Here is a 17,989-nt window from a genome sequence, read left to right as displayed (position 1 = left end):
AAAAGTAAAAGAACAAAAAGTTCCTGAGAGAACTTTCAGGAACACTGTAATTGTATCTTGAAATCTCATGAGATTAGATTTGTAAAGTAGGTAACAGAAAGAGACAGACCTGTGTACCTACACATATGCACGCCCACATGCATGTGTACACATAAAAGTTACCTCTCGTGTACTGCTTTGGTGCCACTGAGGTGTGTGTAATCTCCCATGGAGATCATTGTTCTTAGTTACTCTTTGTATTGTATGTTTTCCTCAAAGTGATCATAGCAGAAATCTTACATATCATGGTGGTCATTTTGAAATGTATAGAAATACCCAGTCACTATGTTGGTAGTGTACTAATGAACTAATACCCTGTTGTAGGTCAATTATATATTGAAAACAAGCAAACTCAGGAAAAGAGATGAGGTTTGTGGTTACTAGAGGCAAGGGGTTGCGGGGAAGAGTCAGAAGCACAGATTCCCCGTTACATGATGAGTGACTGCTGGAGATGTATGTACAACATGATACATATAGTTAACACTGCTGTATATTAACATTATATGTGAAGATTGTTAAGAGGGTAAATCTTATGATTTCTCATTACAAGGAAATAATTTTTTTCTGTTTCTTTAAATTTTTCATCTATTGAGATGATGGGTGTTGACTAGACTTCTTGGGATAATGGTTTCATAAAGTAATCTATGTCAAATCATCATGCTATATGCATCAAATTTACATGGTACTGTATATCAATTATATTGCAGTAAAACTTGGAGGGGGGGAAATACTATATATTAGAAGAAAAGTTAGAACATCATGAGGCAGAATTATATATTCTTAGAACTTTTCCCAGGTTATATAACTTGCCTTGCCAAATGCTGACACGAAAACAGTGGCACAGCGTGATACCTTGCATCAGAAATAGAATATATAAAGATTAAAGATTACTAACTTCCTTGAGTTAAACAAATTTTAAGTGACCACATGGAATACATCAGTATTAGAGTCTGGTTTTGCAGTGCTTAGATAGTTTTTTTCCCATTATGCTAGTGGTTTATGATCTCCTACAATGTGGTAATATCTTTAGAAAGAAGTTTTGGAAATTAAAAACTTTATTGCTTGTTATTGATGAGAAATGTGTCGTTTGGCATCTTGAAAGAAGAGCCAGAGAGGCTTGTCATGAGGGTCATGCTGAGTAAAGGCACTAGCCGCGCGGCAAAGACAGGAGGCAGGAAAGAGCACCGCACGTCCAGGGAGCTTAGACTCTGACTGCCGCCCTCTGCTCTTGGGGCCCCGTGGCTGTGCGCACTCTGTCATTCTTACCTACCTGTGTTTCAGGTTAGCGGCATTAAATGTCTCCCTTCCCCACAGCATAACCGCGTCTTCAGATTTAGTGCTCAGCTTTATTTTATTTGGATTTGACTGAAACATGTTTCACTCCTAGAGAACCAATACAGTTCCTTCTTCCTGTCAGTCTCTAGAAATCTTTATTTGTCTAAGTCTAGCATATACTTATTTAATCATTTTGAAAAATGAACTGAAATAATTTATAATTTAGGATTTTTCCTTTTAGATTTAACACTAACATTTTGCAAATAAGTGAAAAACAAGTGTGAATAATAAGACAAACTGAGCACTTTGTTTTTGTTTCCTTAGCAACACTATCTCTCTTTGGCAGTGGTTGTTTTCATTTCTGTTATTTTTTCAACACTAGACTGACCTTTCTTTTTGCTTAGTAGCTATTGGTTAATATATTGGCAATGAACATTTTCCTCATATCTTTCTCAGATTTGAGTGAGAAATAGGGCAAAATACTTAAGATTTTTAACTATTTGAAGCAGTGGTATTAAAACTTTTTACTCAGTCTCCCCAAAATTTAAGTATTCCTTTGTACACCTTGGCACTGACATCTCAAGATTTTTAGCATAAAACCTAAGTAATATTATTTAACCTATTATACCAGTTTGCAGTAAAAATATCTTCAGGAATTTAAATGTAAAAAAAACTGATGTAGATTAAGTTAAAGTTGTTTGTGGTATCTACTGATCAAGAACAAATTTATATACAAATTTTATATATAATTACTTAAACATAAAGTAAACTTTCATTAGAAATGCATCTCTTAATGACATGGAGGCCTTTTTTATCCTTCCTGATTGAGTGAATTTTACTTACTTATAGAATGAGGCATAAGTCAGCATGAACTTCATTTCTACTTTTCATCTTTATGAATGAAGGTTGAGAAACCTTATTCAGATAAATCAGTTGGAAGGGATGGGCGGAATTTATCATAGCACTGCCACTGAATTCTTCTGAGGTATTTGCCAAAATCCCCAAAGCTTGTTGAGAGCCTCCTTCGGTTTTTTTTTGAAAGTGGAAAATTGGAAGTCATCCACAGAGATTTGTTTTTCAGTCATTATAGTTCAGTTTGACACCACTATTTCAGATTGCCCTCTGAATGGGAAAGAAGTATGCTTTTATTATAAAGTGGAAAAAAAGGTGAGTATAAAACAGGAATGTGGAGTAGGAGAGCCAGCATGATACTGTGATTGGAGGTGCATTGTTAGGCAGATTCCTTTGAAGAAAGATTACATAAGAAAGTTAATTGAAATTTGGTCTCTTAAGACTCTCCATACCCTTAAGACCTGAGGAAAATCTTTACAGTTTTACAGAGCACTTATATACACTGGGGTGTAGGCCTTAGAAAGATAGTAAATGAGATAAACACATAGACTTCTGAGTTAGAGTGATTCTTTTAGGCAATGTAACCTTGGATAGTTGACTTAGCCTCTTTAAGTTGTAGGTCCTCATCTACAAAATGAGAATAACAAAATTTTGAATGTAGCAAAATACCTGGTGCTGTCACAAGCTCTCAGTAAATGGCTGTATTCAAAAATGCCTTCAAATTATCAGTCAGCCAAGTGTTAATCATCCAACAAGTCTGGAATTAGTGGTCATTCAAAGTCCATAATAAATCATTTGGTATAAGTCTTCATTCTTTAAAAACTAAATTATTTTATTCTTTAGAAACTAGATTCTGTGCTAACAAAGGATTGTGCTGCTTTAAGGCTGTTTAGGCCGTCCAGTTGTCTTTCTGACACTTGGACTAACATTTGAATATATACTGTACTAGGTGTAGACAGATTTTTATGGATTTTCACAGCAGTGGCTATAAAGTGGTCTTTCTTGCCCTTGTTGCTTATAAGTGACCCCAGATCATCTTAAATATATGTAAGTGCCAAGACAATAAATTACTTTTACATATATTGAAATTTACAGATGAGTTCTTGCAGAGTTTACCTTGAGAAGTACATAGGGAATTGAAGGACATTCATGATTGCAGCTGTAGTTACTCATGAGAAAGAAGAGACAAGTAGCAGCCTCTAACTTTCCATTTCCCTATCTCTTTATGGGAAAGTTTTAATATAAAGAGAACTCATCTGTGCTATACATAAACAAAAAGAAGGGATACTATTTATAGGAAGGTCCATTTGGGGAGGTTATTTCAGGTTAACTATGCTTTAATACATGTTTGTGTCAATGGGTTAATTATTCCTTTCTGATGCCTGCATATTTGTAGTACTAATAAATACCTGAGATTTCAATATATGTAAAAATCACTATAAAAAGGGATTAGAATGAAAGGGGAGTGTTTAGTAACAAAGATCGTTCTAAAGAATATAGAAAAAGCACACACAAAGAGCAACCAGCACCCAGGACCACCCACGGAAGAGTTCGCACTTTGCTCCGTGTCTGGGATCCACACCTTGGTGGAGACGGCACAGCCGTGGCTCAGTGAATAGCAGAGAAGTCACTGTGGTCCTCGGCTGGCAGAACTCGGGGAAGATCAGCCCTGGAGGGTGATGTCTGCCTAGAACGCTCTGTCCGTGGTGGGGGCTGAGGAAACCTACTGGCCGCATGCCCTGCAAGAGCTGGGTGCAAGAGAAACTGTGTTCACTACAGGAATCTGCTGCTAGAGAAGGCTGTTGGTGCCCCAGAAGCTGGTCAGGCTTCTCACAAGGATCCGGAGCCAAGGCCTTTCCCTGTACCGCGGGCTCGTCAGCATTCTCATGATAGCTGTCAGGAGGGAAAGTACGTAAACAGCCCAGACCCATCCTCACAGAGCTCGTAGAAGTAGTGAATCTAGACCCGAGAAATGATAGTTGGTCATAGGAACAGCCCATGTATCTTTGACTGCTTGGACTCTGTATACCCCTTTCAGCAAACATTTGAACTCCCATCCAATACACAACAGTTATGTTTCTGTCTAACGGGATGCAACAGAAGTTTTCACTCTTTCCCCCGATGAGCAGATGAAGAGCCCCAAGAGTCATCGCATTCATTGCTGGCTATGTTAATGATTCCACAAGTTAAGTCAATCATGTGTTCTTTTACATAAAGATTAAATTGTAAAGTTGATTGTTGTATAAAATAAAAATGGGAAGGATGGAAAAAATGGTTAGTAGATGCAGATAAACATACACATATAACAAGCAGATAGAAAATCTGCAAAGTCACTAGTCCTTCTTTCTGTGTTTGGTCACAGGCTGTAATTGATACATTGTCCTTTTTCCTTATTTTCCCTTTCTTCAGCAAGGATCTACCTGGTTAGGACTCTTTGCTTTGGGGTGGGACCCAAGCCTGCATTTCTCAGGAGTCTCGTGTCCTCAGTCATCTTGCCTTTTCTGGCTGCTCTAGTCCTCTGGTAACTTCATTGTTGGGGTGGGCGCTCTGAGAGATGAGCGCTCTGTAGGCAGTTACCCCAGGGTTTTCAAGTAGAGGGAAGTGGTTTGTGGATGGTCAGCTGCTCCTGCTGGTAAAGGACCCTCAGAGTGACATGAGGATTCAAACCGTTACATCTGAATTCAGCCACATATCCTTGTTCTGAGTTTTAGAATCCTGTTTTTTAACCAGTCAGTGGTACAATTTTTGAGAAACTTGACAAGACTTAGAATTAATTTGAAATGTATGTTTGATTTTCAGAAATAAGACATCTTTTTCCAGGGCCATCATGGGCACACTCTGGTTCTCATACTGTGCTTCCCTTTGAAAGTTAGTAGGCCCAGGTTTGTCCTTTTCTCCTTGTGAGCCTGCAGGGACATTCAGAAGGGTCCATCACACGTCACAGCTTATATAGTCATTGTTACTGCCATAAGGTCAGGTGGGGCAGACAGCTGGGTTCCCAAGACGTGCCTCAGTTGGCACTTCGTTGCATTCCACCACAGATAGTTTAATTTTGGTGTCACCGCAGCCTGTGCTTTGAGAGCATCCCGCTCCAGTTGGTAAGGAGCTCAGCGCTGAGCTCAAGCTGAAAGATGCCGCCACACCAGTCCCATTCTTGCTTCATGGAGTCGTGCCTGACACCAGTTCTGTCAGTCTGGGCTCAGTCACAGGAGAGAAAACAGTAATTTGAACAGGACAAGGCTGCATGTGTGTGTACTTGATTGTTTCTGACTCTGTGTGACCCCGTGGACTGTAGCCTGCCAGGCTCCTCTGTCCATGGGGTTCTCCAGGCAAGAACACTGGAGCGGGTTGCCATTTCCTTATCCAGGGGATCTTCCTGACCCAGGGATCAAACCCACTTCTCCTGTGTCTCTTGCGTTGCCAGGCACATTCTTTACCACTGTGCCACCTGGGAAGCCCGAGTAAAGTGAATTCTGAAGAATATAGGAATAGCAGACTGAAGGGATAGCCTTAGGGCTGAGATGAAGCACTCTACCTCTCTGCCCCCAGGGTTAAGATCCAGACAGTGTTGAAGAGGACGCAACCATGGTTCTTAGACAAGTGTTTGTACTGCTAGGCTGGCAGAGCTTGCTGGAAATCTGCCCTCTGGTTTTTGGCAAAAATCTGGCTTTGGAGTGCTCGAGAAGCTGTTCCCAGGGAAATGACTGACTGGAAGCACTCCTACTATAAAGCCACCCACGACGAGTGCCGGGGGGCTGCTGGCCACCTTACCCTGCAGCTGTGAGGCACTGGGAGAGTGCGTGTGCTTCTGGGGCCAGGTGCTAGGGAAGCCTGTCACTGCAGGAGCGGGGCAGAAGCCCTGTGGTGCAGATGCCAGGGTAAGGGTAGAGACAGGAAGTCTTCCGCTCTGCCCGGGGCAAGCCCGCTGGAACTAAGCAGCAGTCCCTTCCTCCTGTCTCTACAGCAGCCTCTACTGACTGACCTGTGACAAAGGAAGAATATTTAAAAGGCCCAGATCTGTTTTCACAGAATGGAAATAAAGGTGAATTTGGAGCTGAGAGGCAATAATTCTATTACTGGCACACTGGTTTTCTTTTTGCAGTAACTGCCTGCATATCCAGAGTCAAACTTGGGGTTCAGTGTCATTAACTGTGTTTATTAACTTTCACAAAAAAGCTTTCTTTGCTTTTTCTTTTATCAGTCCTGACTTTGCTTTGGCCTTGGCCCTATACTCTGTTGTAAGTCTTCTCAAATTCTTTTTGGAAAGATGGTTGCTGAAATACCTAGGCTGGATTATGAGGAGTATATACAAGACTATGTTTGCCATCCAAGACAACACAGTGTTAACCACCAGGCAGAATCCCGTTCCTGCCTAGAAAGCCCAGCAGGCATATAATGTAAAATTTACCATTCTAACCGTTTTTAAGTGTACAGTTAAGGGGCATTAAGTACATAAACAATAACCACATCCCTCCGCTTCTCATTCTGTGGCAGCCTTCGTTCTGCTGTCTGTCCTATGAATTTTACTACTTTAGGTACCGCATATCAGGGATACAGTATTTATCCTTCTGTGATTGACCTATTTCACCTAGCATAATGCCTTCAGTGTTCATTCTTGTTTTAGCGTGTATCAGAATTCCTTTATTTTTCAATGCTAAATTGTACTCCACTGTGTATATGTACCACATTGTTCCAGCTTTATTGGGATATAACTGACATGTAACATTGTGTAGGTCTAAGGTGGGCTGTAGGGCTTCCCAGGTGGTGCTAGTGGTAAAGTCCCTGGGTCGGGATGGTCCCTGGAGGATGGCACGGCAACCCACTCCAGTGTCCTTGCCTGGAGAGTCCCATGGCCAGAAGGGCCTGGCGGGCTCCAGTCCGTGGGGCCGCACGGAGTCCGACGTGACTGAGGCGAGTTGGCACACAGGCACACAAGGCGTGCCGCGTGTGGACTTGATACACTTACGTGCTGTGCAGTGATTATCACGGGAGGGTGGTTGACCTCTGCCACCTCACATAACCGTTTCTGTCCTGTGGTGAGAGCATTTAAAGTTGACTCCCTCACCTTATTTCAGGAATATAGTGCAGTGTTGTCACCTGTGATCAGTTTGCCACCTCGAACCCCCAGGACTGACTGATCTTATAACTGGAAGCTTGCTGTTTCAGGTCTTAGGTGTAAGTCTTTGGTCCGTGTCAGGTTAACTTTCTGTGAGTGGTGCAAGGTGCTTGTTCAGTCACTGAGTCATGTCTGACTTTTACAACCCCATGGACTGCAGCACACCAGGCTTCTCTGTCTTTTACCATCTCCCAAAGCTTGTTGAAACCCATGTCCGTTGAGCCAATGATGCCATCCAACCATCTCATCTTCCGTTGTCCCCTTCTTCTCCCAGCTTCAGTCTTTCCCAGCATCAGGGTCTTTTCCATTGAGTCGGCGCTTCACATCAGGTGGCCAGAGTACTGGAGCTTCAACTTGAGCTCAGTCCTTCCAATGAATAGTCAGGGTTGATTTCCTTTAGGATGGACTAGTATGAGTTCCTTGCAGTCCACAGTACTCTCAAGAGTCTTCTCCAGCACCACAGTTCAAAGGCATCAGTTCTTCTAGGGATTCAGTTTTATGCATGTGATCATCCATCTGCATGTGGTTGTTCAATCTTCCCGGTTCCATTTATTGGAGAGATTGTTCTTTCCCCACTGAGTGTTCCTGGCTCCTTTGTCAGGTCTTGTATTTTCCAGGGTTTATTTTTGGGTTCTTGATTCTGTTCCGTTGGTATGTGTGCTGTGTTTATGCCAGTTCCATACTGTTTTAGTCACTATACTTCTATAGTATAGTTTGAAATCAGGAAATGTGGTACCTTCAGCTTTGTTCTTTGCTTTGGCTATTCACGATCAGGGTGTTTTGTGGTTCTATACAAATTTTAATGTGTAAAGTTAGGTTGCCTGAGTAATTCCTTTTTTGTTTTTTTAATGTAGACTTTTTTTGTTATAAACGTCCCTTAGATCTGGTTTTGCTTCATCCTGTAAGTTTTGGCATATTGAACATGTGTACAACCCGTTGGTTATTCAGAAGTGTTTTGTTTAATTTCCACATAGTTGTGAATTTCCCAGTTTCTTCCTGTTTTTGATTTTTAATTTCTAGCCATTTTGGTCAGAAACAATAGTTGGTGTGACTTTAGTCTTAACAGATTTGTCAAGACTCGCTTTGAGGTAGGATCTAACCTGAGGAATGTTCCCTGTGCATCCAAGAAGAATGTGTGTTCTGCTGCTGCTTGTGGACTGTTGTGTATCTGTCTGTTAGGTCTGTTTTACCTAAAGTAGAGTCCAAGTCCAGTGTTTCCTTTTTGGTTTTTGCCTGAGTAATTTTTCTGAAAGTGAGTTCCTGAACTCCCCTGATACTACCTTACTATTGTCTAATCTCCCTTCAGATCTATTTTTACTTGCTTACTATGCTTAGGTTCTCTATTATTCGGTACATATTTTTTATGATTGTTACATCCTCTTGATGAGTTGATTCTTTATATGATAATCTCTTTGCCTCTTACTACAGTTTTTGGCTTAAAGCTTCTTTTACCTAATGCAAGTAGAGCTGCCCCTGTCTTTGGTTTCTCTGGAATAGAGTATCTTTTTCCATCCCTTTACTTTGAGGCTGTGTGTTTCCTGACAGCTGAAGTGAGTCTCTTGTAGGTAGCTTGTGTGAGTGGGGTCTTCTTTTCCTCCTTTTGCCACTGTGTGCCTTTTGATTGGAGAATGGTAAAGTGAAAGTGAAGTCACTCAGTCGTGTCCGACTCTTTGCGACCCCGTGGACTATAACCTACCAGGCTCCTCTGTCCATGGGATTCTGCAGGCAAGACTACTGGAGTGGGCTGCCATTTCCTGCTCCAGGGTGGAGGATGGTGAGGAGCTATAATTCTTCCTTACTCATTCTTGCCTGGCTCTTCTCTAGTTCCCTTGCTCCTTTCTCCCTCTCCTGTTGTCTTCTTTGTGACTTGCTTTTCATTATCAAAATTTTGTGTACACAAAAATCTAATGTAGATTTTTGCTTTATGATTTATGTGAGGGTTAAATAAGACATCTTAATAACCTTATTTTTTGCTGGTAACAGCTTCAGTTGCATGCAAAAAACTCTGCCCTTTTATTCCCCACTTAGGTTTTTGATGTCCCAGTTTCTCTTTGTATATTGAGTGTTCATTAGCAAGTTATTGTAGTATACTTATTTTTAATACTCTTATCCTTTAACCTTCATTTCAGTTCAGTCGCTCAGTCATGTCCAACTCTTTGCGACCCCATGAGCCACAGCATGCCAGGCCTCCCTGTCCATCACCAACTCCTGGAGTCCACCCAAACCCATGTCCATGGAGTCGGTGATACCATCCAACCATCTCATCCTCTGTCATCCCCTTCTCCTCTTGCCCTCAATCTTTCCCAGCATCAGCGTCTTTTCAAATGAGTCAGCTCTTCACATCAGGTGGCCAAAGTATTGGAGTTTCAGCTTCAGCATCAGTCCTTCCAATGAACACCCAGGACTGATCTCCTTTAGGACTGACTGGTTTGATCTCCTTGCAGTCCAGGAGACTCTCCAGAGTCTTCTCCAACACCACAGTTCAAAAGCACCAATTCTTCGGCACTCAGCTTTCTTTATAGTCCAACTCTCACATCCATACATGACCACATCCTTTAACTTTAATACTCAGTAAAATGGTTAATATACTACCATATTACAGTATCAAAGTATTCTGAATTTGATGATATACTTACCTTTACTAACCAGTTTGTTCTTTCATTCATCAGTAGATATTTGGTTTGTTTCTGCCTTTTAGATCTTGTGAGTATAGGTCCCGTCTACAGTTCTAACTTAATTGTAGTCAAAAGGGCTAGTCAAGCCACAAAAGGTTGAGACTGACTCCTACTAGATGGTCATATGATCTGCTGGTCTTCCTGTCTTTCTTAGAATAGTGAGTTTTTCTAGACATTTGAGTCCCTAGATAAAGTTCACAACCCAGATAACTGGGAGTACGGGCATGTCTCAGTGAGGTTACAGATTTAGTCCAAGGGCACTACAGTGAAGTGAGCCTCATGAATTTGGGGTCTCTCAGTGCACATAAAAGTTAGGTTTATATTGTACTGTATTCAGTGTGCAGTAGCAGTATGTCTAAAGAAATGTTTATACTTGAATTTAAGAACACTACATTGCTGAAAAATACTAACCATTATCTTAGCCTTCAGCGAGTCACAGTAGTAACAGCAAAGTTCACTGATCTCAGATCATCGTAACAAATATAATAATAATCAAAAAGTTTGAAATGTGAGAACTACTAAAATGTGACACAGGGACATGAAATGAGAAGTGCTGTTGGAAAAAGTGGCACTATAGACAGGTTTGAGGCAGGGCTGCCGGAAATCTTCGGTTTGTAAAAACAGCAGTATCTGCCAAGTGCAGTAAAAGGAGTTGTGCCAGCGCTAGTGAGCTGGTAACCTGGGTGCACGGACTCTGTGCCAGGAGTAGATGCTGCCGCTCAGGAGCGCGTCATTTGCCTCCCTACCTTGAACATCTTGTAACCTTGGCTATGTTTTACTTTCACCAGTTGAACCTATCCAAAATGTTGCTTTCTTTCATGTGATTGATCTCACACAGAAACTCACAAGTTAGAAGAGGTAACCACTGTTTTGAAAATATAAGTATGATGGTCAAATAGTTATTGAGACAAAATAGATTTTTGTTGTGAGAAATAGGTTTGTTTATTTGTTTTTTCCCCTATGTTTATGATATTTTTGGTTCAGTGCAGGAACCACAGGAAGAGAAACCAACAGGATGAGGGGTAATCCTGGATGTGATTTTAGATGACACCTTTAAACATGGTTTTCATTGCTGCTTAAAAAGTATATCTAACAAAGTGACATGACTTTCCATTTTCAGACTGCCCTGGCACACTTAGAGTCTCTTGCAGTGGATGTTGAAGTGGCCAATCCACCAGCCAGTAAGGAGAGCATTGATGGTCTTCCAGAGACGCTTGTTCTTGAAGATCACACTGGTAAGAGCAAAGTTTATGTCTAATAAATGTGTCAAATGACATGTTGCATATTCAAGTATGTTACCAGTGCACATAGAAGATAAAAATACTGTCAGAAACTTTCATTAGATTTCCTTTGAAACTTAGTTCTGACAAACTTACCTAATGGAATTTTTAAATTTATCAAGTGATAGGTTGGGACAAATGTTCTCCAGTCAACTTTTCTACAAAAGCAATGTTTATTAAATTCCAAATTGTCATGCATTAAGCAGAAATACATTTGCCAATTAACTGATCAAATTCTGGTTCTTTCATCTTCTGTAGTTATCATTTATGAGTTAATGTGTTGGATTTCAGTTTTATTGAAATAGAACTTTGTGGGATTGATAAATCACATTATTTGTTTTCAGCTATTGGTCAGGAGCAGTGCTGTCCAATCTGTTGCAGTGAGTATATTAAGGATGATATAGCAACAGAGTTACCCTGTCACCATTTCTTTCACAAACCTTGTGTCTCAATTTGGCTACAAAAGGTGAGTTGCAGATTTACTTTTTTAGAATTAATATTTTAATGGTTTCTTCTACAAGTTAATGATGATAATAGTGTTTTTTAAGCCTGTTATACTTAGCTACATACTCAAAATATTTTTTAACTTAGTGTTTAAAATTGGCTACCTGTTAATGATTACAGATTAATGGTAATGTCAAGCTATTTCACCTTACTAAGTGTGAAAGTGTGAGTCACTCAGGAGTATTCATCTCTGACTTCATGGACTGTAGCTGCCAGGCGCCTCTGTCCATAGGATTTCCCAGGCAAGAATACCGAGTGGGTTGCCATTTTCTTCTCCAGGGGCTCTTCCTACCCACGGATTGAACCTGGTTCTCCTGCACTGCAGGCAGATTTTTTACTACCTGAGCCATCAGGGAATCCCTTTAACGTACTAAAATTTTCTAAAAAACAATATAAGAAAATGACGTTAGGATAAAACTAATTAGATCTTGATTATATCTCTGAAATTTGATGTTTTCAAAAATATCTTAAACCAGGAAGTCTTTGGGACTACTCAGAGTACTGTAACATTGTACAGATATTCTGCTAATACGAGACGGGATCTCCAACAATGAGGATAAACAGCAAGGTCTTACTGTATAGCACAGGCCATGTAGTCAATATCCTGTGATAAACTATAATGGAAAAGAATATGAGAAAGAATACATATAACTGAATCATTTCACCATACAGTAGAAATTGACAAACATTCTAAATCAACTATACTTCAATAAAATATTTAAAATGTAAAGTGAAAATGTGTATGATATTTAATAACCTACCAAGTACCTCTGATGCAAATTTTTTTTTTTTTGCAAATTTTTATATAGTGTTTTTTAATGTTTACCCAATAATTTTTAAGTATATTTGAATTACTTTAAAAAGTATTTTTTAAATCTCAGTGAACTCTATTCTTGCATAAAGGATATTTACATGCAGTTCAGTAGAAGCTCCCAGATCTCTTTCCCAGCTTGATTACTTACAGATACGGCTCTCTGTCTCCTCCATAACCGCTTCCTTTCATCTCCCCTCTCTCACTTCCACCCTCTCCTTCCTCCCTTTTCTTTCCCTTCTTTTGCTTTGGTTTTGCTCCCCTTCTACTGCTACTTCATGTCTGTCAAAATTCTGGTTAATATCTCTCAAATCCAGTGTAGAAGTGTTCATTATGCCTTTATGATATCTAAAGTTTCTGTCTAGGCTTTCAAGGCCTTCTGGCATCTAGTCTGTCCTTCAGATTTACTCCTCTGTACCTTTACTCATGTCTGCCTAGCCTGGTGTGATCATCCCCTTACTGTGTAGGAGTCCAGCTTAAAGCTCACCTTTCCTATTCTTAGCATCCCCTTTCTTTAAGCTTCCGCAATAGCATCAGAACCTCACGAGGGCTCTCGTGTTGCCTGTGCCTGCTGTGTGTCTCTCCTGGATGATTCATGTGCGTTTTCCCACTTAGTCCTGATAACCTCTCTGGAACATACTGTGTCCTTACTCTCATTTCCTAGTGGTTGTCACTCTTGCAAGCTTCCATGCCTGGAATGTGCTTGGTTGAGACTGGACTCCTCTACTTGACTCTCAGATGTTGCTCTTTTGGTTCAGTCTCCATGGCAAGTGCACTGTACCTGTTTGCTGAATTAAATTCTTGAATTGTCAGTATTACTTAGGTTATACAGCCTTGAGTTGTCAGTGATTTTGCCTTAACCTGAAGTCGCACTTTGTGAAGTCTCTCTCCTGTCAGGAAGCAGCACAGTGTGGAGCCTTTCCTCTGGGGTGAAGGTTCCCAAGATACATGTCTTTGTCACCTTCACCAGCATGATTTCTTCAGCCTGTTTTCTATCAGGGAGATCTCTGGGAAAAAGATTTGTGAGGGGATTATCTATCACCAGAAGGCAGTCTCTGTAATCTGCCACTGGTCCTCAGATCATGTGCTCCCAGTCTCAACTACTTTCCCTGTCCCACCTTCCCTCATTGATTTGTTTTCTTTTTCAGAAGGCACCTAACTCTTCTTAACTTTCTGAAAAGGAAGTGTATGGCTTATAAAGAAGGGCTGCAGTCCATCTGCTTTGATGTATCTGTACCACACCAGAGTGAGGCTTTACTATGTATGTGGAAGATCCTAGGGGGATGATTTGACCTAATAAATATGTGAATTAACTAGGTCTCTGCTTTCTCTTAATACATACATCATAGATGCATAATAATTCACTTCAGGGGAGGACATGCCCTGCGACTCCTAGCTCACCCTTGTAGTACTAGTCCGAAGTGGAGAGTATAGTAGATGCTCAGTTAATACTCACTGAAGAAAAGATGAGTGACCTATAACACACAAAACTGATGCAGAGACATTGTTCCCCTCAAAGAAATTAGGAGTCTAATTGGGATGAGGGGAAATCCCATCAGAATTCTGCTTCTCTGTATTTTGTAGGCTGATGTTCATTTTTTTTTTTTTACATTGTTTGACTTGTTTAGGATAATGCTACTGTTCTGATACTTGGTAGCAATTCAGACCTTTCCATCTATTGGCTAGAACTTGCTTTTTTCCTCCTTCGGTTTTTCTCCCTCCAGTCCGGGACCTGCCCTGTGTGCCGCCGGCACTTCCCGCCTGCTGTGATGGAAACGCCTGCAGCTGCTTCCTCTGAGCCTGATCGTGATGCCCCCCCTGCCAATGACAGTGCTGCAGAAGCCCCCTAAACCTTCCCACTTGAATGAGATCGGTCTATCAAAGTAAATCTGCAGATTCCTTCTAAATCTGATGTGCAAATAATTATATATAAGTATATTAAAAATGCTATATATAGTCTATGCCATAGTTTAGAAAGAGAATATTAACCTTTCTAAACTTAAGTTAGATTTGCAGAAAGTACTAAATGTTTTCAAGCTGAATGTTGAAGTAGTGCATCCATTTTCTTTAATTTAACATGTTATTAATTGTAAAGTCAAGCTTATCAGTTAATTTTCTCCAGAAGAAATAATCATCTATGTGGCACACATTATTGGTTTTGTCTGGAGTACTGCCACTAAGTGATTATAATTAAGCTTTCCTATTTGCATCAAATGTGAAGATTGTGATCACAACAGTAGTAAAATTTGGTTTCGTTGGAAATAAAAAGGAATTCTAAAGCATGCTTTTTCTTTGGTCCCTTTGCTGTTGCTTCATCAAAACCTCTTGGTTCGTAATACTGAGTGGTTTTGTAAGAAGGTATCTACTCTTTCAAAATTAAGACTTTTTAGAATGCCAAACAAAACTTCTGGCTAGAGCATCACAAAATGTTTATATCTTAATTGTAGTCTTGAAATGGTTAGGTAGAAAATTAATTATTATATTTGAACTGGTGGATGTGCATAAAGTAAAGTTAATAAAGAATATGAACAATCTCCTGGACTCGGTGCTTGGTGCAGTGAGATGAATTAGATGGCCTTATGAGATCCTTTCTATTTGTCTAAAGTTATACTTGAAGGTCCAGAACACTCATGGCACATTTGTGTAACAAATATTGGATATAGTTAAAGGTAATTTTGACTCTGTAATATTTTGGAAAGTCTGAAAAAAAAAAGCATGAAGTGTTTTAAAACACTCATTCTGTTATATCCCAAAGGAAAATCTGAATCCTTAAAAAAACTAGAAAGTTAATTGTACTATCTTATATAAAGCATCAAACTGATGAAGTACAGGACAGATTTGACCATACCTTTTTACAGCATGTCTAAACCTTCCTTTGTTGTAATTTATTATTCTAAAGTATTGCTGGACAGAGATTATTCATATTACATTATCAGCCTTTGTTTCTTTGCACTAATATATTTTGGTAAAACTATTCACCCAGAATGGAAATAGTGTCAAATGAAGCTGTGAATGAAAAAGGAATAGATTTTGTATGATTCCCTAGTAACTGTGTGAACAGAATTGAACAAGTAACACAGCTCTGGTGTTAATTTCCTGTCTATAAAAGAGGAAAGATGCTGACCTCAAATTTATCCTCTGAAAGAGACCTGTTCACAAGCTTTTACACAAGAGAGGAAATCTGATTTCCTCACAGTTTTGTTTTTTTTAAAGGGAAACATGACCACAGAGTCATCTCTGTAATTAGGTGACCAAACTAAGACTGCACAGCTCTCTGTTTAGGTGGTCCCACCCAGTAGGCAAGTATATATCAACATGGACATGATATTTAACTCACAGATTTTTTAAATACCAAGACCGGAGAATGATGATGGGTCTTAGAATGCCACATTTGAGCAAGTAAAATAGTAAAGCACATAATGAGTGTACATCCATCCAAGTAGTACATTGATAATTTAGTTTGGACACAAAAAGGAATGGTTTATATGGTTTCCCAAATGCAAAGTTTACGTTTTATTTGTGTAATTTCTCTGAGTATTTATATTCCATCTCTTTTCTCCATTCTTAAAAATAAATGAATTTTCACTGTTGGCACATTTGAGGCTTAAATATAAAGAACATAAAACTTGCATTCTAATTTTTGCATATATTGTAAATGTGTCTGGTATTTACAGCAAAATACTGTGTATCCTTTTATGGGTAAAACAAAACTGAACATTGCATGCATGTAATGTGGTGACTTTGTAATTTAGAGGTTCTTTGGGGCATCTGTGACTTGGAAATGCTTACATTCAGGCCTTAATGTTGCATTAGGTAGCATGTTTTCCTTCTGATGTATATAGTCACTGTTGTATAAACTAATCTTTGCTTGTTTTCTACTCTGTGATCTTTCCATACCGTATTTCATTGATAATCAGTTAGTGTCAGGGGTCAAATCAGATTAAAGTTAATTCTCATGTGTATATTGTGGAAATTTGTGGTTAGTGTGATTTTTGTTGTTGTTGTTGTTTGTTTCCTTTAAGTAATAATGATCAGTTGTGACACTTACTGGTTAAACTGGCATTGTTACAGGTTTCTCTCTAATAAGCCACACATTATATTTAGGCAGTATAACGGGACCTTGGTTTTCTTCTAGATAGCAGCTGTCAAAAAGAAAATATTTCTTCTTTCCCTATTAAGATTTAGCTATTATCTGCCAGTTGTTAAGAGATTTTGGTTCCAAATTCAACCAGCAGTGTTGAGAGCTGAACTTAAGATAGCTGTTGTACTTTTTGCTTTCCATCTGTTTCTGCCCTTCATTCTTGGCTCCCTACTATCTATAAACAGCTGCTGCGAAGGAGAAAAGTTCATTAAGAGTTGGCTTAAAAATTCTGTAAAAAAGAAAATTGGATTTTAGAATTGTCATTGTAACAAGCTGATATAATCTGAGGCTGACAAGTTAAGGCAACTAAAGTCTGAAAAAGTAAAGAATATATGATGGTAAATTAGAAGTATTAGTATTAATTAAAATATTGTTTCTCATTTCTCTATTATATGTTAAGTAACTTGACCTAATTTTATTTTTTTTTAAATGTTTTCTTCTTTCTTGTAATATGAATGCTGATATTTAAAGGTAAATCTGTGTGGTTTTCTTTTGTGTTTCTTGTTTATCTCTAAGCTAACTAACTCTTTAAGATTATTTGTGATCTGGATTTATATATAAGCTGTTAAATATATGTGAACTGTTAAAATGGAATGCAAGCTTTTCAAAAGCCCAGGTCTAAATGTAATGATTGGTTTATTGTTCTACAACCCCAGACCATCAATTTTCGTGTAAATCATAAACAATAAACAGGATATACCCAGTGGTCATTTCTAATATTTAATTGTGTAGTCATATCACTTCTATAACGTAACCTCCTCGAGCATTTAGTATTAATAGCAAAGAACACAGGTCTTAACAGGCAGTCTGGAATAGGCTCCTGAGCACATGATTTTATAGTCCTTCCACTGGGATCTGAGAAGGAAGAGGCTAAAAGAGAACTCGGCTACACAGAAGTGGTTGTTGGCCTTCCAGAGGTTGAGCCATTCAGCACCCCTACAAGGGTTGGATTTCATTATTGCAGAAGTGTCACCCACACGTTCCTGTAAGTAGCACACATGTGAAGCTAGGCAGAAAGGTCTTGTTCCTTCTACCTGGCCACCTCTTCATGTCTCCCCTCAGGCTTCATAGTTTTCTCAGATCGTGCATGATACCTATTCTAGACCGGCTGGCATTGACTATTTCAGTTTCTCATGTATTGCTTAGAACTAAACACAGTTCTGTGGTCTGACTAAAGCAGGATCCAGAAGCATTATTGGCATCATCGAGGTGATTCTCACATGACTGTTACAACTAGTATATGTTGACAGTGTTATTATCATTACCGTCATTTTTAGGCACAAGTATCACATTACT

General features: G+C 39.4%; 1 protein-coding gene across 1 annotated transcript in view; it reads left to right on the top strand.

The window, feature by feature from the left end:
- PJA2 (praja ring finger ubiquitin ligase 2) overlaps nt 1-17,396 on the top strand; it is a 70,052-nt gene extending 52,656 nt beyond the window's left edge. The window contains exons 8-10 of the mRNA XM_065923560.1: nt 11,078-11,192; nt 11,582-11,703; nt 14,277-17,396. Of these exons, the coding sequence (XP_065779632.1) occupies nt 11,078-11,192; nt 11,582-11,703; nt 14,277-14,402 (363 nt within the window). The 3' untranslated portion in view covers nt 14,403-17,396. The remainder of the gene's footprint in view (nt 1-11,077; nt 11,193-11,581; nt 11,704-14,276) is intronic.
- The last annotated feature ends 593 nt before the right edge of the window (nt 17,397-17,989 follow it).

Source organism: Muntiacus reevesi, chromosome 1 (assembly GCF_963930625.1).
Source record: "Muntiacus reevesi chromosome 1, mMunRee1.1, whole genome shotgun sequence".
Classification (NCBI taxonomy): domain Eukaryota; kingdom Metazoa; phylum Chordata; class Mammalia; order Artiodactyla; family Cervidae; genus Muntiacus; species Muntiacus reevesi.
This window is presented reverse-complemented; position numbering and strand designations above follow the sequence as displayed.